The 22540-nt window shown below is 35.5% G+C and overlaps 1 protein-coding gene and 10 non-coding genes across 11 annotated transcripts; 7 read left to right on the forward strand and 4 right to left on the reverse strand.

Moving 5' to 3' along the window:
- Positions 1-1194: 1194 nt before the first annotated feature.
- Positions 1195-1267, forward strand: TRNAF-GAA. Its single transcript has one exon. It is a non-coding gene; the product is annotated as a tRNA-Phe (tRNA).
- A 3525-nt stretch (positions 1268-4792) lies between these two features.
- TRNAT-GGU lies at positions 4793-4864 on the reverse strand. The gene has a single exon. It is a non-coding gene; the product is annotated as a tRNA-Thr (tRNA).
- A 630-nt stretch (positions 4865-5494) lies between these two features.
- TRNAY-GUA lies at positions 5495-5578 on the forward strand. Its single transcript has one exon. It is a non-coding gene; the product is annotated as a tRNA-Tyr (tRNA).
- Positions 5579-6028: 450 nt separating this feature from the next.
- TRNAD-GUC lies at positions 6029-6102 on the forward strand. Its single transcript has one exon. It is a non-coding gene; the product is annotated as a tRNA-Asp (tRNA).
- A 4313-nt stretch (positions 6103-10415) lies between these two features.
- TRNAT-GGU lies at positions 10416-10487 on the reverse strand. Its single transcript has one exon. It is a non-coding gene; the product is annotated as a tRNA-Thr (tRNA).
- Positions 10488-11117: 630 nt separating this feature from the next.
- On the forward strand, positions 11118-11201 carry TRNAY-GUA. Its single transcript has one exon. It is a non-coding gene; the product is annotated as a tRNA-Tyr (tRNA).
- A 449-nt stretch (positions 11202-11650) lies between these two features.
- TRNAD-GUC lies at positions 11651-11724 on the forward strand. Its single transcript has one exon. It is a non-coding gene; the product is annotated as a tRNA-Asp (tRNA).
- Positions 11725-14409: 2685 nt separating this feature from the next.
- On the reverse strand, positions 14410-15111 carry LOC110694360. Its single transcript, XM_021871534.1, has 2 exons — positions 14962-15111; positions 14410-14874 (listed from the first exon to the last, which is right to left on the reverse strand). Exons 1-2 carry the CDS (start codon positions 15109-15111, stop codon positions 14410-14412), a joined length of 615 nt encoding a protein of 204 aa, XP_021727226.1.
- Positions 15112-16043: 932 nt separating this feature from the next.
- On the reverse strand, positions 16044-16115 carry TRNAT-GGU. Its single transcript has one exon. It is a non-coding gene; the product is annotated as a tRNA-Thr (tRNA).
- A 630-nt stretch (positions 16116-16745) lies between these two features.
- TRNAY-GUA lies at positions 16746-16829 on the forward strand. The gene has a single exon. It is a non-coding gene; the product is annotated as a tRNA-Tyr (tRNA).
- A 450-nt stretch (positions 16830-17279) lies between these two features.
- Positions 17280-17353, forward strand: TRNAD-GUC. The gene has a single exon. It is a non-coding gene; the product is annotated as a tRNA-Asp (tRNA).
- Positions 17354-22540: the final 5187 nt, after the last annotated feature.

The following is a 22540-nucleotide window of genomic DNA, read 5'->3' on the forward strand; positions in this document are numbered from 1 at the left end:
TCAAAGTCAAATGGAGACTTCCGATAGAGATGAAGGAAGATAGAAAAAAAGGAAAATGGCGAAAGCATTTTTCGGTATAGTAATCCATATTAAATCTAATGAATTCGACGGTTCCGTCAGAAATGAAAGAATAAAAGGGAAGGACATCACATGGAGATCCTAATCTTAAAAAGAAAGGGGGGGGGATATGGCGAAATCGGTAGACGCTACGGACTTAATTGGCTTGAGCATTAGTATGGAGACCTACTAAGTGAAAACTTTCAAATTCAGAGAAACCCTGGAATTAATAAAAATGGGTAATCCTGAGCCAACTCCTTTTGTCAAAAGCAAAAAATAAAGATTCAGAAAGCAACAATAAAAAAAGGATAGGTGCAGAGACTCAAAGGAAGTTGTTCTAACAAATGGGGTTGACTGTGCTGTGTTGTTCTAAGAATTCTTCCATCGAACCCCCACTCCAAAAAGGTTGAAGAATATACTTTATCAAATGATTACTAAGACCCCGAATCTATTCTATATTTTTTTTTGAATTATTTCTCTATTCTAGATAGAGGAGAGAGTTTCATATTCTCTCTAAAAAAAATTTAGAATATGAAACGGAAAAATGGAAGAATTTTTTTTGAATCGATTTCAAGTTCAAAAAAGAATCAAATATTCATTCATCAAATCATTCACTCCATAGTCTGATAGATCTTTGGAAGAACTAATTAATCGGACGAGAATAAAGATAGAGTCCCGTTCTACATGTCAATACTGACAACAATGAAATTTATAGTAAGAGGAAAATCCGTCGACTTTAAAAATCGTGAGGGTTCAAGTCCCTCTATCCCCAAAAGATTTTTTTACTCCCTAAGTGGTTCTCTTTTTCATTAAAGGGTTGAAGGCGGTTATACCTCTTTTTCTTTTCAAAATGGATATGAACGGAAATGTTTTTCTCTTATCACAAGTCTTGTGATATATATATGATTAGAAATAAATATTTTTGAGCAAGGGGTACTCAGTTTAGTGATTCACAATTCATATTATTACTCGTACTAAAACTTAAATCAACTTAATTATAGAAAAATTTGCAAAACCCAAGGAATTCTGGTACGCATATAAGACTTTGTAATCCTTTTTGTGCGTTTAATTGACATAAACCCGAGTTATCGAGTAAAATGAAATTAGAAAATGGTGCGCCAAAACGGTGAATGAACCGTCGGGATAGCTCAGCTGGTAGAGCAGAGGACTGAAAATCCTCGTGTCACCAGTTCAAATCTGGTTCCTGGCACATCACATGCTTTTTTTGATGGATTGATATACATATTCATTCCTAGCTGAGATCATGGCACATACATAAGGTATTTCGCTGGTTATCCTGCGATATACCCCATCTATTTTATAGATAGATGGGTAGAGAAAATTAAAATAAAGAATTTTGTTATGTTTTCAATTTTTCTTATTTGTTTATAATGATACAGAACTTTTTAGTTCATTCTATCGGCTCTTAGCTCATCCAAAAGACACCTTTTTAGAATCTTAATGAATTCCTAACTTAATTTCATTTGTCTTTTCTTTTTTTCTTTATCCATAATAGAATACCGATGGGCCATCAATTCTTCTGTTTCATCTAGAGCAGAACATATAAAGAATCTTTATATATCTGATGTTGTAGAAGTGAAAATAAATTTCTTATCATTTAATAAACATCTTGTATTTCATAAAAATTTGGGACAATATAATCCTTACGTAAGGGCCATCCTATCCAACTTTCGGGCATTAAAATACGTTTTAGGCGTGGATGATTATCATACGAGATTCCCAGCATATCATAAGATTCCCGTTCTTGAAAATCCGAACTTTTCCAAACCCAGAAGACGGACGGAATTCTAGGATTTTGCCTTGGAGCAAATACTTTTATGCATACCTCTTCCGGTTGATCCACACCGTACTCGATTCTTGTAAGATGATACACACTAGCTAACAGCCCGCCCGGTGCGACATCATAAGCACACTGAGAACGTAAATAATTGTAACCATATACATATAAAATAACAGCAATGGAATGCCAATCTTCGGGCTTTATTTGTAAAGTTTCTATTCCTTGGTAATCAAAGCCCAACGATCTATGAACTAGCCCGTATTTGACTAGCCAAGCGGACAAACGACCCTGCATTTTGTTTCTATCTCCCTCATTTGTTTATTTGTTTGTATAAATATTTTATTGCCATTTACTTTACGATATGCTGAAATTTCTTAAAATTGACCTGTTGCTTACAATTTCAAAAAAAGAATCCTGTTTAATTCACTAATTTGGGTGAAGATGCGGAGCTTTTGTATTTGAAAAATGTTTCAGGAGGAATCTCGGAAGTAGATGGAAATTTATACAGTAATCCTTGATCATAATTTCCGGTATGAATACTACGCCCAACACGAAAATTGTGATTGATAGTAAAACACCGATTCTTCGTTTGAGACTTCATTCTCTCTTCATAGAGTTCCCGAGATATTTTCTTACGAAGTTTTGTTATAACATCTATAACTGCTTCGGGTTTAGGTGGGCAGCCCGGCAAATAGACATCCACGAGAATTAGTTTATCGATTCCTCGAACAGTACTATAAGAATCGGTACTGAACATACCCCCTGTAATTGTACATGCCCCCATAGCAATAACATATTTTGGTTCAGGCATTTGCTCATATAATCTCACTAAAGAGGGTGCCATTTTCATTGTTACGGTACCGGCTGTTAAAATTAGGTCCGCTTGTCTAGGGCTCGATCTTGGTACGAGTCCATAACGATCAAAGTCGAATCGCGAGCCTATTAATGAAGCAAATTCAATGAAACAACAACTGGTACCGTAGAGAAGCAGCCATAAAATTGAGAGTCTTGACCAATTTGAAAGATCATTTGACGTAGTTGAAATAACAGAATTTTTGGCTATTCGATCAAGTAGTGGAAACTCAATGGAATTCATAACTGTTTCAATCTTATTTTTTTTTCTTTTTCTTGTCGGAATATTCGGGAATTAAGACCATTCCAATGCTCCTTTTCGCCATGCATAAACTAAACCAACAATTAGGATAAGCACGAAAATTAAAGCTTCTATAAATACGGATACACCCAATATATCGAAACTCATTGCCCATGGATAAAGAAAAACTATTTCAACATCAAAAACAACAAAAACTAGAGCAAACATATAATAACGGATTCGAAACTGTAACCAAGCATCCCCCATAGGTTCTATACCCGACTCGTAAGTAGAAAGTTTCTCGGGTCCTTTGTTAATCGGAGCTAAAATTCCGGAAAATAGAAATGCTAAAATAGGAATAACACTTGATATTATTAAAAATGCCCAGAAAATATCATATTCATAAAGTAGAAACATAGACGGACTCCTTATGATTGCGGAAAATATGTCGAATTAGTTGATTCGAATTAGAATTGTCAAGTTATCCATAACTCGTTAGTCAAAACAACAATTCATTTTGTTTGAACCAACTAAGCCCAGACCAACCTACAAAAACGAAACGGTCCCTCCGTAACCAGTCATCCATACTATCAAATAAATCTTTTTCGTCTTTAGTAAATTGACCAACGACTATAGTCATAGTGATCCTCCTATTCAACTACTTCAACCATTTCCGAGCACCCCATAGCATTTTTTGGAATCCGAGAATTCGATCATTTAATTTATGGATGATTTGATTTCTCGTATAATATTAGCTATAAGGTTTCGAAAAAAAATTATAATTAAAATAAATTCCGAAATTCAATTATTCCTTAATTTGAACTTATTAGACTCAACTATTAATCTTTTGAAAGATCTCGTCAAGGAACAACCAATCTACTTGCTCGTTACCGACTGATCCTCAAATCGACCTTTTCTTTCTATCAACGAATTCAATTAAGCTTATTGTTGCATCTTGTTCATAAAACGGAGCAAAAGAAATAAATATCTTTCGAGATTATTCTCTAATAAATATATGTTCGTTTTTGTCTATTTATAGTTAGTTTTTTCCTTCCGATCAATCAGAAATGTCAGAATATATCGTTTCATTTTCACGGATCGAAGAAAGATACAGAGAATTTTCGATTTTTTACTTAATTTGAATTCCATATGATATTCACAATAAAATACTAGGAAACTTAAAATGAGAGCTTCTTTCACGCATGCATTCTCTATCCCATTGTCGGAACAAAAATATGGGTTGCATGGATATAGAAATAGTTGGTACAGGAAACCACACTATCATCGCAATCTTATTTGATAGATAAGATCGAAATGCATTCCGTTTTGGAATCAAAGAAAACAAAGATATGGAAGATGGCTTTTTTAGGTTGTGATTTGAAATAACCACAAAGTTTTCTCTAGCCGGAAGAGACTCGCCAATTTATTCCTATGGAATAACTAGGAATACAAAGATTAAATTGGAAATATCGACAAATTCAAGCCGAGTTTAAAGAAAAAAAAGGTCAACTATTCCAATTTAATCTCTATCAAATTTGAATATCAGAATAGCGGGTATATTCATGATTCAATAGGCCAGGTCCACTTACTTTTCATTTGTTGATTTCGAACTTTTCCATTCCAAGAAATTTGATTCAAATAATCAAAAATAGGAATAGTTGCTGATTCGAGAAACCGCTTATCATTATAATATAATGAATAGTAGTTCAACTTTATAACTACTACTAATAAGTATAACTTATTATACTTAGAAAGTTGCTTCTTTTGTACTTTCAAAATATCAACAAACAATATTTCTATTCCCCGCTCAAATAGACTGTAGTTTTATGAAAAACCTAAAAAGCCCCTTATCGGACTTGAACCGATGACTTACGCCTTACCATGGCGTTACTCTACCACTGAGTTAAAAGGGCCCTTTTAGCCAATTCTTGGCTTAGTCATTATGTATATCCACCAAAAATATATCTATGTACATATATTACATACAATAAGTTATTATATACTATACATTAAGTAACCGGATAGCAGCTAGGGACTCGTTTCGACATGCGTTAATGGGGTTTGTTTAAACTCCCTTTTTTCTTTCTATTCGACAACGGAAAGTATTCTGTAATTTCATATTATCTCGCGTTCTATATTAGTATTAGATAATTAGATTAATATTAGTATTCGATTAATTATTAATATTCGATTCATTTTTAATGAATAAATTAGTCTATATAAATATTTAATAATTTTTGATTTTCTAGCGAATGAATGATTCATAAATGAAATTGAAATGACAAAACAATTCTATGGAATTTTGTAAGACGGAAAGATCTTTTAAATCTGATTATTCGATTATATTGACAATTTCAAAAAACTGCTCATATTATGTTCATAGTATGATGGAAGTTTAGCCCGTATGCCCCCATCGTCTAGCGGTTCAGGACATCTCTCTTTCAAGGAGACAACGGGGATTCGACTTCCCCTGGGGGTAGGGTACTACAAAAGGAAGTTGATCATAGATTAGCAATAAGCTTCAAATTGAATTGATTCTTCCTGGGTCGATGCCCGAGCGGTTAATGGGGACGGACTGTAAATTCGTTGGCACTATGTCTACGCTGGTTCAAATCCAGCTCGGCCCAATAATCCGCTCATCCATTATGAGACGAAGGTTTTTGTCTTCCCGAAACGGCTGATACACGTAAAAAAATAATCCAATTTTTTGTTATACTTTCTTTTTTCTATTTGTTTGCTTTATTTATTTGTTTCGGGAAATTGAAATTTTGATCAGAATAATGATCTAGATTCATATTATGGTATGGTCTTTAAGTTAAAATTGTTAAAGTATAAATAGAAAAAAAATAGAAAGAAAAAAAGAAAACTCTTTTTCTTTATTTTATCAATAGATTTTGAAATAAGAAAAATTTACTAGCAATTCGTGTCGTTCTCACTAAAGAAAGTCCATATTCATGTGAAATGAAGATAAATATATCACTCGCGTCTCTGTTACAACACAAAAATTCTACCTAGAAATGCTTTGAGTCAAATCATATAAGAAAGTAAAGTATAGATACTGTATACTTTAGTTCCCTGGGATTGTAGTTCAATTGGTTAGAGCACCGCCCTGTCAAGGCGGAAGTTGCGGGTTCGAGCCCCGTCAGTCCCGACGGATCCAATAATCCATAAATATATCAATGGATCTTTCCACTTTTTTGGAAAAGAACAACAATAGAATTTCACTTTCAATAGGGAGTCTTTAGATGATTCTTAGGTCTTTTTTTTTCTTTTTGAGTTTATTTTCTTCTCATTTTCAAACAAATAGAAAAATTTCCATTACTTGAACTAGAACTAATTCCTAAAATAGATATGTGGCTTAGTACTAGAAAATTTTTTGATTGGTAAGATTCTATTTAGGATTTCAAAAGATAACATAGTAGGTCTGGTTTTTCAATTTCTCGCGTCTATCTAATGGAATCGAATTCCAGATGTTTCTTGGGAGTACATGTATAAATCGAATTTGTTTCTTGTACAACACCCAATTTTTTATTAAAATTACCTTGACAAAATACTTTTCAGATTGATCCCGTTTCCTTCTATTTTTTGTTTTTGGATTTTTGTAACCAGTGGAAGTGGAAACGAAAAAGTGAAACTTCATTAGATGATTGATTGTAGAAGAAAGACGTCAGGTTCTGGAAAAAAGAGTAAAAAAGAAAGATAACTTAAGGGAATTCTTGATTAGATAACAAATTCCATTTTTCTTTTTTTGGATTCAGTATGGATAAAAGATCTTCCTATGGTATACTATTCAATTCGCGACGGCGAATTGATATGATAGCTCATATATTGTTATTCCTGATATTAATCTGATTCAATATCATCAACAGATAAAATTTGGATCATCTCTATGGAATTAAATCCCGAGTTAATGGTACGTAAAAAACGATAAGGTTATGGAAGTAAATATTCTCGCATTTATTGCTACTGCACTATTCATTCTAGTTCCTACTGCTTTTTTACTTATTATCTATGTAAAAACGGTTAGCCAGAATGATTAATTTGAATGAAACTTGATTTCGTAGTTCTTTGACGGATTCCAATTGCGTTTCTTAACTGAAACGAGCAGGAGCGAATCAGCAATATTCGATGAGAGCTGATAGTATGGTAGAAAGATTCATATGAATCTTTCTACCATACTATCAATTAGATTAATCTTTTTTCGTGTAAGACGCTGTACTATAAACTATAATTTATTATAAAGATACAAACTTAATCCCAGTACCTGCCGAAAGAATCAACGAATAAAAAGTAAAGTTTGGTATATATTAAGAAAAAACCAAATTAGTAATCTTTTTTTTATCATTGCCAACCCAAGAAGGAAAGTAATTGAATTGATTGGCTGGTGGATAGATGCTCGAAAGAGTTCGATGGTATGAAAACTTCTTTGAATTTTGCAATCAAATATTGAAACAAAAGAGATCCGATGTTCTCCATTATAACAAAACTTATCTAATTGAATTTTGATAAGAGTCCATTCGTGGAAATTTCAGAAAAATTCAATTAGATAAATTTCCTATCATCTATATCTCCGTTCGAAATATAAACGTGGGAATTATTGAAATATCTTTTTTATTGACATTATTATCTTTAAATACACTTTGCGAAGGGATCGATAAAACAAATGATAATGATACAGTTTTATTCCTCAACGAAACTCAATTAGTATTTCTAGAGTCCACTTCTTCCCCATACTACAAGCGAAAGAGAAAATGTAAAGACTACCATTAAAGCAGCCCAAGCGAGACTCAATATCCATGTGAATTATGTCCCCTATTTCTATGAATATGAAGGAATTTTTCCATTATTGTTTCATAATAATAGTGAAATCCCTGGTACAGAGTCAAAATTTTTTGGGATTATTCCTTTAATGAACTAATCCAATACCTGAATACTCAGCTCAGAGACTCTTTTGAGTTTGTATACAAACTATATTACGCTTTTCTTTATCCACAATTGGAAATTGGTTAGATATTCCCTCCCGCCGACTTCAAGGCCCAGTCAGTAATCACGTCAATAGGGCTGGAAGGGAATGGAGAGTTTTCGATAGTCCTTCTACTACTTACTAAAAGTCAAATCTTTTCTTGAATCCTAGACACAAAAATTTTCAGAACTTTCTAGTTTTCTCTTGGTCATTTGGGTGGATAGGGATTTGGAAAAATCCGGAATATCCATCCAAGAAATAAAAGAAATCATGGTGAGAAAGTCTCTCCAACATTTGGTCCATGAAGGGGAGAGGAAAATGGCTTTTCTTTGTATTTTTGTTTAACTTCCTATAATTAATACGCATTCTCCCACCCGGTCACCGTCCAGGTGGAGATTTTCTCTCCTCCTTCTCCCTTGACAATGGTCATTCCACCTTTCTTTGGAACCACGTGAACCGGGCTAACCCACTTGCTATCGGAGATAGCATAAATTATGCCCGCTTCACGCAATTTCAAGATTTCCTTCTTGACAAGCTCTTGGAGGTTGGGGTTCAACCTCCTTTGAGGTTCAATCGAGGTGGATTGATCATCCTCAAGATGAATACGATCCATGCACAAAGAAGGGCTAATACCCTTGATATCATCAATGCTATACCCTATCACATTTCTATATTTTCTCAACACAACAAGCAATTTTCCAAATCAAGACCATCAAGGGTAGCATTGACGATAATAGGGTATTCCCCTTCATATCCAAGATAAGAATATTTCAAAGAGGGGGAAGGGGTTTGAGTTTTACCTTGGAGGAGGCTTGGAACTCTCCTCCATTTTCTCCTCTAGTTCAAGCTCTTCTTTATCTTCTTGTTGTTCATGGTCTTCTTCCATTTGGATTTCTTCCATGGCCATGACAAACTCCTTTGCTTCTTGATAGTGATACTTCCTTGCATGTAAGAGCTTCAACCATTGGATCTTGAGGCTTCATCATAACCCTTCCCAAGCAATCTAACTCCTCATTCACAACATCAGCCCTATAGCATTTTTCAACCATGGGGGTCTTGAGCAACTTAGAGAACTCAAACACAATCTTTTCATCGGCAACCTCACATGTAATGGTGTTGTTCTTGCAATTGATCACCGCCCCCAAAGTCTTAAGAGCTTCACGACCCAAAATCAAAGGAGTATCGACATCTTCTCCATATCCATCACTACAAAATCGCAAGGTACATAAATATGCCCAACTTGAATGGGAACGTCTTCAAGCTCACCACAAGGTAACTTCACCGAACAGTCGGCAAGTTGGATAGTCTTCCTTGTAGGGATAATCTCAACAAGCTTTTGGGCAATGGATACAAGAATCAAACTAACACTTGCTCCAAGATCGGCTAAGGCGCCCCTAGCTTCCATGTTCCCAATCTTTACCAGCAAAGTGAAACTTCCCGGATCCTTTTGCTTCTTAGGCATCTTATGTTGAACAAGTGCACTCACTTGATGGGGAAGAGTGATGAGCTCATTATTGAGCTTCCTCTTATTGGTGAGAATATCCTTGAGGAACTTGGAGTATGAAGACATTTGTGTGACAACTTCGATGAAAGGGAGGTTGATGTGAAAATTCTTCATCGCACTAAGGAACTTTGCAAACTTGTCATTCAATTTCCTCTCCGCATGTCGACCGAGAAATGGAACCGGCCCATCAAGATTCCTAGACTCACTAGGAGTTGAAGTTTTTTTTTCTCATCTCTAAGCTTCTTCTTCTCCATAATTTTTTCTTTCTCAACAACCTTCTCTTCCTCAACTTCCTTGTCTTCACCCACACTCTCTTCTCCTTCCTTCTTTTCCTCACTATCCCCCTTCTTAGGACCCTCATAGGATGTGCCCGATCTCAATGTGATTGCCTTGCAAGAGTCGGGTTTCATAATGTTGGAAGGGTTAGTTTGTGATTGTCCGGGTAGAATAGAAGGTGAGTTGAAAGGGACTCTCTCGGCCAATTGAGCTAGTTGTGAATCAACCATCTTCTTATGAACCTTGACCTCTTGCATTTGTTGATTCATGGCTTGAAGTTGTTGAAGAATTTGGGTTTGTGTTGAATCAGGTTGAGATGCTTCCTCTTGGCTCCTTTGAGACGCTTGATTTTGATTGTTGTATTGGTTTTGACTATTGTGTTGGTTGTTTCTTGGGTAGTTTCCTCTTGGGTTTTGATTTTGAAATGGAGGTGGGTTTTGGTATAGAGGGTTGGAGTTGTATGATTTTTGAGCGTGTTGGTTCCATTGTTTAGGTTGATGTCCAAATCCGAGTGATGGTTGCCTCCAAGCTACTCCACCGCTACTTCCCTTATATCCATCTTGCCTTCTGGTTTATGCCGCTACATGCTCGGGGTTCAAACCTCCACAATAAGATGTATCGTGGTTTGTTCCACCACAATTTTGACAAGAGAAAGAATTGACTTGAGAGGACCTTGCCCACAATTTCTCAAATAGACTGTAGTTTTATGAAAAACCTAAAAAGCCCCTTATCGGATTTGAACCGATGACTTACGCCTTACCATGGCGTTACTCTACCACTGAGTTAAAAGGGCCCTTTTAGCCAATTCTTGGCTTAGTCATTATGTATATCCACCAAAAATATATCTATGTACATATATTACATACAATAAGTTATTATATACTATACATTAAGTAACCGGATAGCAGCTAGGGACTCGTTTCGACATGCGTTAATGGGGTTTGTTTAAACTCCCTTTTTTCTTTCTATTCGACAACGGAAAGTATTCTGTAATTTCATATTATCTCGCGTTCTATATTAGTATTAGATAATTAGATTAATATTAGTATTCGATTAATTATTAATATTCGATTCATTTTTAATGAATAAATTAGTCTATATAAATATTTAATAATTTTTGATTTTCTAGCGAATGAATGATTCATAAATGAAATTGAAATGATAAAACAATTCTATGGAATTTTGTAAGACGGAAAGATCTTTTGAATCTGATTATTCGATTATATTGACAATTTCAAAAAACTGCTCATATTATGTTCATAGTATGATGGAAGTTTAGCCCGTATGCCCCCACCGTCTAGCGGTTCAGGACATCTCTCTTTCAAGGAGACAACGGGGATTCGACTTCCCCTGGGGGTAGGGTACTGCAAAAGGAAGTTGATCATAGATTAGCAATAAGCTTCAAATTGAATTGATTCTTCCTGGGTCGATGCCCGAGCGGTTAATGGGGACGGACTGTAAATTCGTTGGCACTATGTCTACGCTGGTTCAAATCCAGCTCGGCCCAATAATCCGCTCATCCATTATGAGACGAAGGTTTTTGTCTTCCCGAAACGGCTGATACACGTAAAAAAATAATCCAAATTTTTGTTATACTTTCTTTTTTCTATTTGTTTGCTTTATTTATTTGTTTCGGGAAATTGAAATTTTGATCAGAATAATGATCTAGATTCATATTATGGTATGGTCTTTAAGTTAAAATTGTTAAAGTATAAATAGAAAAAAATAGAAAGAAAAAAAGAAAACTCTTTTTCTTTATTTTATCAATAGATTTTGAAATAAGAAAAATTTACTAGCAATTCGTGTCGTTCTCACTAAAGAAAGTCCATATTCATGTGAAATGAAGATAAATATATCACTCGCGTCTCTGTTACAACACAAAAATTCTACCTAGAAATGCTTTGAGTCAAATCATATAAGAAAGTAAAGTATAGATACTGTATACTTTAGTTCCCTGGGATTGTAGTTCAATTGGTTAGAGCACCGCCCTGTCAAGGCGGAAGTTGCGGATTCGAGCCCCGTCAGTCCCGACGGATCCAATAATCCATAAATATATCAATGGATCTTTCCACTTTTTTGGAAAAGAACAACAATAGAATTTCACTTTCAATAGGAAGTCTTCAGATGATTCTTAGGTCTTTTTTTTTCTTTTTGAGTTTATTTTCTTCTCATTTTCAAACAAATAGAAAAATTTCCATTACTTGAACTAGAACTAATTCCTAAAACAGATATGTGGCTTAGTACTAGAAAATTTTTTGATTGGTAAGATTCTATTTAGGATTTCAAAAGATAACATAGTAGGTCTGGTTTTTCAATTTCTCGCGTCTATCTAATGGAATCGAATTCCAGATGTTTCTCGGGAGTACATGTATAAATCGAATTTGTTTCTTGTACAACACCCAATTTTTTTATTAAAATTACCTTGACAAAATACTTTTCAGATTGATCCCGTTTCCTTCTATTTTTTATTTTTGGATTTTTGTAACCAGTGGAAGTGGAAACGAAAAAGTGAAACTTCATTAGATGATTGATTGTAGAAGAAAGACGTCAGGTTCTGGAAAAAAGAGTAAAAAAGAAAGATAACTTAAGGGAATTCTTGATTAGATAACAAATTCCATTTTTCTTTTTTTGGATTCAGTATGGATAAAAGATCTTCCTATGGTATACTATTCAATTCGCGACGGCGAATTGATATGATAGCTCATATATTGTTATTCCTGATATTAATCTGATTCAATATCATCAACAGATAAAATTTGGATCATCACTATGGAATTAAATCCCGAGTTAATGGTACGTAAAAAACGATAAGATTATGGAAGTAAATATTCTCGCATTTATTGCTACTGCACTATTCAATCTAGTTCCTACTGCTTTTTTACTTATTATCTATGTTAAAACGGTTAGCCAGAATGATTAATTTGAATGAAACTTGATTTCGTAGTTCTTTGACGGATTCCAATTGCGTTTCTTAACTGAAACGAGCAGGAGCGAATCAGCAATATTCGATGAGAGCTGATAGTATGGTAGAAAGATTCATATGAATCTTTCTACCATACTATCAATTAGATTAATCTTTTTTCGTGTAAGACGCTGTACTATAAACTATAATTTATTATAAAGATACAAACTTAATCCCAGTACCTGCCGAAAGAATCAACGAATAAAAAGTAAAGTTTGGTATATATTAAGAAAAAAACCAAATTAGTAATCTTTTTTTTATCATTGCCAACCCAAGAAGGAAAGTAATTGAATTGATTGGCTGGTGGATAGATGCTCGAAAGAGTTCGATGGTATGAAAACTTCTTTGAATTTTGCAATCAAATATTGAAACAAAAGAGATCCGATGTTCTCCATTATAACAAAACTTATCTAATTGAATTTTTATAAGAGTCCATTCGTGGAAATTTCAGAAAAATTCAATTAGATAAATTTCCTATCATCTATATCTCCGTTCGAAATATAAACGTGGGAATTATTGAAATATCTTTTTTATTGACATTATTATCTTTAAATACACTTTGCGAAGGGATCGATAAAACAAATTATAATGATACAGTTTTATTCCTCAACGAAACTCAATTAGTATTTCTAGAGTCCACTTCTTCCCCATACTACAAGCGAAAGAGAAAATGTAAAGACTACCATTAAAGCAGCCCAAGCGAGACTTACAATATCCATGTGAATTATGTCCCCTATTTCTATGAATATGAAGGAATTTTTCCATTATTGTTTCATAATAATAGTGAAATCCCTGGTACAGAGTCAAAATTTTTTGGGATTATTCCTTTAATGAACTAATCCAATACCTGAATACTCAGCTCAGAGACTCTTTTGAGTTTGTATACAAACTATATTACGCTTTTCTTTATCCACAATTGGAAATTGGTTAGATATTCCCTCCCGCCGACTTCAAGGCCCAGTCAGTAATCACGTCAATAGGGCTGGAAGGGAATGGAGAGTTTTCGATAGTCCTTCTACTACTTACTAAAAGTCAAATCTTTTCTTGAATCCTAGACACAAAAATTTTCAGAACTTTCTAGTTTTCTCTTGGTCATTTGGGTGGATAGGGATTTGGAAAAATCCGGAATATCCATCCAAGAAATAAAAGAAATCATGGTGAGAAAGTCTCTCCAACATTTGGTCCATGAAGGGGAGAGGAAAATGGCTTTTCTTTGTATTTTTGTTTAACTTCCTATAATTAATACGCATTCTCCCACCCGGTCACCGTCCAGGTGGAGATTTTCTCTCCTCCTTCTCCCTTGACAATGGTCATTCCACCTTTCTTTGGAACCACGTGAACCGGGCTAACCCACTTGCTATCGGAGATAGCATAAATTATGCCCGCTTCACGCAATTTCAAGATTTCCTTCTTGACAAGCTCTTGGAGGTTGGGGTTCAACCTCCTTTGAGGTTCAATCGAGGTGGATTGATCATCCTCAAGATGAATACGATCCATGCACAAAGAAGGGCTAATACCCTTGATATCATCAATGCTATACCCTATCACATTTCTATATTTTCTCAACACAACAAGCAATTTTCCAAATCAAGACCATCAAGGGTAGCATTGACGATAATAGGGTATTCCCCTTCATATCCAAGATAAGAATATTTCAAAGAGGGGGAAGGGGTTTGAGTTTTACCTTGGAGGAGGCTTGGAACTCTCCTCCATTTTCTCCTCTAGTTCAAGCTCTTCTTTATCTTCTTGTTGTTCATGGTCTTCTTCCATTTGGATTTCTTCCATGGCCATGACAAACTCCTTTGCTTCTTGATAGTGATACTTCCTTGCATGTAAGAGCTTCAACCATTGGATCTTGAGGCTTCATCATAACCCTTCCCAAGCAATCTAACTCCTCATTCACAACATCAGCCCTATAGCATTTTTCAACCATGGGGGTCTTGAGCAACTTAGAGAACTCAAACACAATCTTTTCATCGGCAACCTCACATGTAATGGTGTTGTTCTTGCAATTGATCACCGCCCCCAAAGTCTTAAGAGCTTCACGACCCAAAATCAAAGGAGTATCGACATCTTCTTCCATATCCATCACTACAAAATCGCAAGGTACATAAATATGCCCAACTTGAATGGGAACGTCTTCAAGCTCACCACAAGGTAACTTCACCGAACAGTCGGCAAATTGGATAGTCTTCCTTGTAGGGATAATCTCAACAAGCTTTTGGGCAATGGATACAAGAATCAAACTAACACTTGCTCCAAGATCGGCTAAGGCGCCCCTAGCTTCCATGTTCCCAATCTTTACCAGCAAAGTGAAACTTCCCGGATCCTTTTGCTTCTTAGGCATCTTATGTTGAACAAGTGCACTCACTTGATGGGGAAGAGTGATGAGCTCATTATTGAGCTTCCTCTTATTGGTGAGAATATCCTTGAGGAACTTGGAGTATGAAGACATTTGTGTGACAACTTCGATGAAAGGGAGGTTGATGTGAAAATTCTTCATCACACTAAGGAACTTTGCAAATTTGTCATTCAATTTCCTCTCCGCATGTCGACCGAGAAATGGAACCGGCCCATCAAGATTCCTAGACTCACTAGGAGTTGAAGTTTTTTTTTTCTCATCTCTAAGCTTCTTCTTCTCCATAATTTTTTCTTTCTCAACAACCTTCTCTTCCTCAACTTCCTTGTCTTCACCCACACTCTCTTCTCCTTCCTTCTTTTCCTCACTATCCCCCTTCTTAGGACCCTCATAGGATGTGCCCGATCTCAATGTGATTGCCTTGCAAGAGTCGGGTTTCATAATGTTGGAAGGGTTAGTTTGTGATTGTCCGGGTAGAATAGAAGGTGAGTTGAAAGGGACCCTCTCGGCCAATTGAGCTAGTTGTGAATCAACCATCTTCTTATGAACCTTGACCTCTTGCATTTGTTGATTCATGGCTTGAAGTTGTTGAAGAATTTGGGTTTGTGTTGAATCAGGTTGAGATGCTTCCTCTTGGTTCCTTTGAGACGCTTGATTTTGATTGTTGTATTGGTTTTGACTATTGTGTTGGTTGTTTCTTGGATAGTTTCCTCTTGGGTTTTGATTTTGAAATGGAGGTGGGTTTTGGTATGGAGGGTTGGAGTTGTATGATTTTTGAGCGTGTTGGTTCCATTGTTTAGGTTGATGTCCAAATCCGGGTGATGGTTGCCTCCAAGCTACTCCACCGCTACTTCCCTTATATCCATCTTGCCTTCTGGTTTATGCCGCTACATGCTCGGGGTTCAAACCTCCACAATAAGATGTATCGTGGTTTGTTCCACCACAATTTTGACAAGAGAAAGAATTGACTTGAGAGGACCTTGCCCACAATTTCTCAAATAGACTGTAGTTTTATGAAAAACCTAAAAAGCCCCTTATCGGACTTGAACCGATGACTTACGCCTTACCATGGCGTTACTCTACCACTGAGTTAAAAGGGCCCTTTTAGCCAATTCTTGGCTTAGTCATTATGTATATCCACCAAAAATATATCTATGTACATATATTACATACAATAAGTTATTATATACTATACATTAAGTAACCGGATAGCAGCTAGGGACTCGTTTCGACATGCGTTAATGGGGTTTGTTTAAACTCCCTTTTTTCTTTCTATTTGACAACGGAAAGTATTCTTTAATTTCATATTATCTCGCGTTCTATATTAGTATTAGATAATTAGATTAATATTAGTATTCGATTAATTATTAATATTCGATTCATTTTTAATGAATAAATTAGTCTATATAAATATTTAATAATTTTTGATTTTCTAGCGAATGAATGATTCATAAATGAAATGGAAATGACAAAACAATTCTATGGAATTTTGTAAGACGGAAAGATCTTTTGAATCTGATTATTCGATTATATTGACAATTTCAAAAAACTGCTCATATTATGTTCATAGTATGATGGAAGTTTAGCCCGTATGCCCCCACCGTCTAGCGGTTCAGGACATCTCTCTTTCAAGGAGACAACGGGGATTCGACTTCCCCTGGGGGTAGGGTACTGCAAAAGGAAGTTGATCATAGATTAGCAATAAGCTTCAAATTGAATTGATTCTTCCTGGGTCGATGCCCGAGCGGTTAATGGGGACGGACTGTAAATTCGTTGGCACTATGTCTACGCTGGTTCAAATCCAGCTCGGCCCAATAATCCGCTCATCCATTATGAGACGAAGGTTTTTGTCTTCCCGAAACGGCTGATACACGTAAAAAAATAATCCAAATTTTTGTTATACTTTCTTTTTTCTATTTGTTTGCTTTATTTATTTGTTTCGGGAAATTGAAATTTTGATCAGAATAATGATCTAGATTCATATTATGGTATGGTCTTTAAGTTAAAATTGTTAAAGTATAAATAGAAAAAAAATAGAAAGAAAAAAAGAAAACTCTTTTTCTTTATTTTATCAATAGATTTTGAAATAAGAAAAATTTACTAGCAATTCGTGTCGTTCTCACTAAAGAAAGTCCATATTCATGTGAAATGAAGATAAATATATCACTCGCGTCTCTGTTACAACACAAAAATTCTACCTAGAAATGCTTTGAGTCAAATCATATAAGAAAGTAAAGTATAGATACTGTATACTTTAGTTCCCTGGGATTGTAGTTCAATTGGTTAGAGCACCGCCCTGTCAAGGCGGAAGTTGCGGATTCGAGCCCCGTCAGTCCCGACGGATCCAATAATCCATAAATATATCAATGGATCTTTCCACTTTTTTGGAAAAGAACAACAATAGAATTTCACTTTCAATAGGAAGTCTTCAGATGATTCTTAGGTCTTTTTTTTTCTTTTTGAGTTTATTTTCTTCTCATTTTCAAACAAATAGAAAAATTTCCATTACTTGAACTAGAACTAATTCCTAAAACAGATATGTGGCTTAGTACTAGAAAATTTTTTTATTGGTAAGATTCTATTTAGGATTTCAAAAGATAACATAGTAGGTCTGGTTTTTCAATTTCTCGCGTCTATCTAATGGAATCGAATTCCAGATGTTTCTCGGGAGTACATGTATAAATCGAATTTGTTTCTTGTACAACACTTAATTTTTTATTAAAATTACCTTGACAAAATACTTTTCAGATTGATCCCGTTTCCTTCTATTTTTTGTTTTTGGATTTTTGTAACCAGTGGAAGTGGAAACGAAAAAGTGAAACTTCATTAGATGATTGATTGTAGAAGAAAGACGTCAGGTTCTGGAAAAAAGAGTAAAAAAGAAAGATAACTTAAGGGAATTCTTGATTAGATAACAAATTCCATTTTTCTTTTTTTGGATTCAGTATGGATAAAAGATCTTCCTATGGTATACTATTCAATTCGCGACGGCGAATTGATATGATAGCTCATATATTGTTATTCCTGATATTAATCTGATTCAATATCATCAACAGATAAAATTTGGATCATCTCTATGGAATTAAATCCCGAGTTAATGGTACGTAAAAAAACGATAAGATTATGGAAGTAAATATTCTCGCATTTATTGTTACTGCACTATTCATTCTAGTTCCTACTGCTTTTTTACTTATTATCTATGTAAAAACGGTTAGCCAGAATGATTAATTTGAATGAAAATTGATTTCGTAGTTCTTTGACGGATTCCAATTGCGTTTCTTAACTGAAACGAGCAGGAGCGAATTAGCAATATTCGATGAGAGCTGATAGTATGGTAGAGACAAACCCAAACACTAACCGAGTAACCCCTTGCCATCCGAATGTACACCTCTCATGTACATTTATCTTTTGTATTCTCCTGGTGTTCTGCCTGTAGCAGACGATAGGACAAAAGAGGAAGGGATCTTCTAGCAGCAATGATGAGGATCTTATTTATGTAAAACCAGAAGATGGACTTTTCTTCGAGGTTTTTGTCTATCCTAGGTCTTTGTTTTAATTAAAATATATCAAATCTCTCCACTTGATATTGATGATTTATGTATGGGATTTTCAGCTTTGTTCGTGGTCGTTTATTTTCTTCATTTTCCTACTTATTCTTGTATGCCTCAGTTGATCTAGTTACTATAGTTATATAGGGATATTGTGATACATTCCTTCTTTTTCTTATTCACCCGTGCATGCTTTCAGTTATTTAGCCTATTAGAAGTTATATCATTGTCAATTACTAGTCTTGGAAGGTGTTTTCTCAAGAATAATTTGGCAGCAATGCTGACTATAGCTTGTTTATTGATAATTTTGAATGCAGTTAAAAAATTATCGACTAATGGGACTAGCGATGGCTGTTGAGGCAGACAAAGCACCAGCATTCCGAGAAAAATTGCAATCACTAATTGAAGACTCTTGATTTCTTTCCCTGCAGTCTCTTTTCTTGTAGTATCCTTCAGTTGAAAATTTTTGATAACCTTTCACCAAAATACACATCTATTTTGTGATCGTAGCTTGTAGTGAGAAAGCTTATATGGTTTATTGGTAAGATTTGTAAGAATGGATGAACGATTTTTCTATATGGAAATGAGAATACAACCAAAAAAAAAAAAAAAAAAAACCTATTTAATCTGGTGGAGAACATTTTTCTTTTGTAAGAAATGGAAGCCGTTTTCTCCTCTAGACTCCTTATCTTCATTTTTCTCTCCTCTATTCCTATTGTCCTCCATTACCGCTTCTTCAATTCGTTCTCTCTATCACTTTGCTTATAAAGAGTCGAACAAAGAAAAATCGTTTTTCATTGAAAATAATTTATTTGGTTAAAACGCGATTAAATAAATCAATGGTTAAAACATGTTTTAAATACCATGAAAGAAATATATATGGTGTGATTGTGTAAATTATGAAATTAAATGAGTATTTTTTATCGAGAAAATACAAAGTAACTTGTTTCATGTGAGTTTATTTAATAGAAATAGAATATACCGCCACTTTCAATTGGCTTTCTTGGACTGGTATGGGTATGACTTATGAGTTCTGACTTCTGAATTTATGATGATATGATTCATAAGAATCTCTCAATTGCATCAATGTCCAGACAACAAAGCTACACAATAAGATATTTTATACTCATACTGGCTCAGTATATCTTATCCATTTCTTTTGAGCAAATCGATAATTTTAGAGTTTCAAAAGGACTCCATTGAGGTGAAAACACCCTCAAACCTTAATCCACAAAAGCATTGCCCAAAAATTCAAGTACCTACAAAATAACAACCAAAGACCATAAGTCAAAAACACTTAAAAGAGATCAATTAAAATCGAATAAATGAAGGAAATAAAGAACAAAAGAGTTGAGAACTCGGGTTGCCTCTCGAGAAGCGCTTCTTTACAAGGTCACTAGCTTGACCATGAGAAATTGTCATCAAGAGGGTGGCTCAAGATCCATCGGATCAAGCCTCATACATTCAACCAAACCAACTTCATCCTTGCAAAAGTAGTACTACTTCAAACGATGACCATTAACCATGAACCTATTGTCACCCGCCTCTAACTCAAAAGACCCATAAGGAGTAGTCCTTGAAATCACGGAAGGCCCCGACCATTTGGATTTGAGCTTTCCAGGAAACAAACGAAGCCTAGAGTTGAACAATAACACTTTGTCTCCAACCTTGAAGCTCTTGTTCGTTATATGTTGGTCGTGCCATTTCTTGGTTTTCTCCTTGTATAACCTTGAGTTCTCGTAGGCATCATATCGAAGCTCTTAAAGTTCATTGAGCTTGAGCAACCTCTTCTCACCGGCCTACGACATGTCCATTTTAAGCTCCTTGATTGCCAACCAAGCTTTATACTCTAACTCAACCGGAAAATGACAAGCCTTCCTATAGACCAACCGATAGGGGGTTGTACCAATTGGAGTCTTGTACGCCGTCCGCAAGGCCTAAAGTCTGTCGTCAAGCTTAGGGGACCAATCCTTCCTAGACATGTTCACCATCCTTTCAAGAAGGTTCTTGATTTCTCTATTTGACACCTCCACTTGTCCTTCCTTGAGTTTGAGGATGAGAAGGTAGACCAACCTTTTGATGAACTCTGTACCTCTTGAGAAGAGCCTCAAATTGCTTCTTGGCGAAATGAGAACCTCCATCACTAATTAGCACAATAGGGACCCAAACCGCGGAAATATGATTTTCTTGAGAAATTTAAGCACAACCTTATGATCATTGGTAGGGGAGGGTATAACTTCAATCCACTTAGTCACATGGTCCACCGCTACTAAGATGTATAAATTCCCACATGAAGAGACAAAAGGCCCCATAAAGTCGACGCCCCAAACATCAAAAGGCTCAACTTCCAAAATGTTTTGTTGAGGCATTTCATCTCTTTTGGTTATGCCACCACTTCTTTGGCACTTGTCGCATCTTGAAACAAACCTTTGGGCATCCTTATGCATCGTCGGCCACCATAGGAGAGATTGAGAAATCTTTGCCAGCGCTTATCAACTCCCTCATGTCCTCCACATGGCAACGAGTGGCAATGCTCAAGAACTCCTTCGATTTCATGGTCCGGAACACATTTCCGGTAAAGGCCATCTCCACACTGTTTAAACAAGTAGGGGTCATTCCAAAAGTACCTCCTCACCTTGTTGAAAAACCTCTTCTTTTGCTGAGAAGAAAACTCCGGGGGAATGACTATATTCGCATACCATGGGCTAGATGTTGAAGCCATAGCCATGAGAGTTTCAAATCCTACTTCTTCATTGATTGGTACATGATGAGTGGCATTTATGCCACCATTTCACCCTCTTTCACTAGAAATTTCCCCCAGATTTGTCACTTGCTTATACCATTTCTCACCTCTTTTACATGAACCTATTTAAAACATCAAAAGGTCCTAAGCCAACGAGAGTTTCTGGAGATGGCGAGCCGCGGGCGAGGCGCAGAGGCCTGCGGGCGCGGCAGAGAAGATACGCGGGCGCGGCAATCTGGGTCTAGCGAACTTATTACCCAGCTTAGAGAGGGCACGGCAGCCTGTTCGGAGAGCCCTTTCCCTTGCCCATTTTCCTCGTTATGGTAGAAGACTATAAATAGTCTTTAGCTTGAGTTTTCAATTATTCACTATTCCATTGGCATCAAAAACACTTGTAGAGAAAGAAAATCCATGTCTTTTAGAGAGAGAAAACATTAGTCTTCAAGATTCAATCTTTGTAATAAAATATTAAAGGTTTCCTCTAGATTGTTGCAACAACTTTGATGATAGGGTAATCCTTCAACTTTTATAATAGTAATCTTTTCTCTTATTTCTCTAATACTTAGTTTTATTGTTTTTATTAATTCATGTTTTCCTCATAAATATCCATGCTTTATTAGTTTCTTTGATTTCTCTTTGACTTAGAATAATGCTAGGTTGCATTAGGATTGAATACTTGTTTAGCTTGGTTGTCATGGCTATTTTCCTTTCTCTAGCTTAGATTTTTAGCTAGGGAAGGGGGTGAAAATCATGTTTATTTGAGTTCCTATTGATTATTGATTGGATTCTACCTTGAGTTGATGATTTGTGCTTAAATATGCTTGGAGTTATTGTGTGCACCTATAACCCCAATGTTTTAGTCCTAGATTAGATGCATGAGAATGATCTAGTTTAGGGTTGATTGATTTCATCAACTTGCTTTGAGTAGTTTCATGAGAATGAATTGCTTTGAGTAGAGTTTGAACTCCTTGGTGTATTTCCTTATTGATTTTCATTAGTGTCTTGTTGGTCATGATTGGAACCCCCTCTCCCCAGTGCTTTTTGCAATTGATATCGCTATCATCCTGTCCTTTGTTTTCATTTAGAGTGCCTAGTTCAATCCCTTCTTCTTTAGTTTAACTCGGTCTCTTTTTGGTAATTAGATTGATCATAGAAATCTTCAACATCAAACCATAATAACCCCTTTTTGTCACTAGCAATTTATCCTAGATACGTGTTAATTGTGCTCAACCCC

The sequence above is a fragment of the Chenopodium quinoa genome, unplaced genomic scaffold, assembly GCF_001683475.1.
Source record: "Chenopodium quinoa cultivar QQ74 unplaced genomic scaffold, ASM168347v1, whole genome shotgun sequence".
Classification (NCBI taxonomy): Eukaryota; Viridiplantae; Streptophyta; class Magnoliopsida; order Caryophyllales; family Amaranthaceae; genus Chenopodium; species Chenopodium quinoa.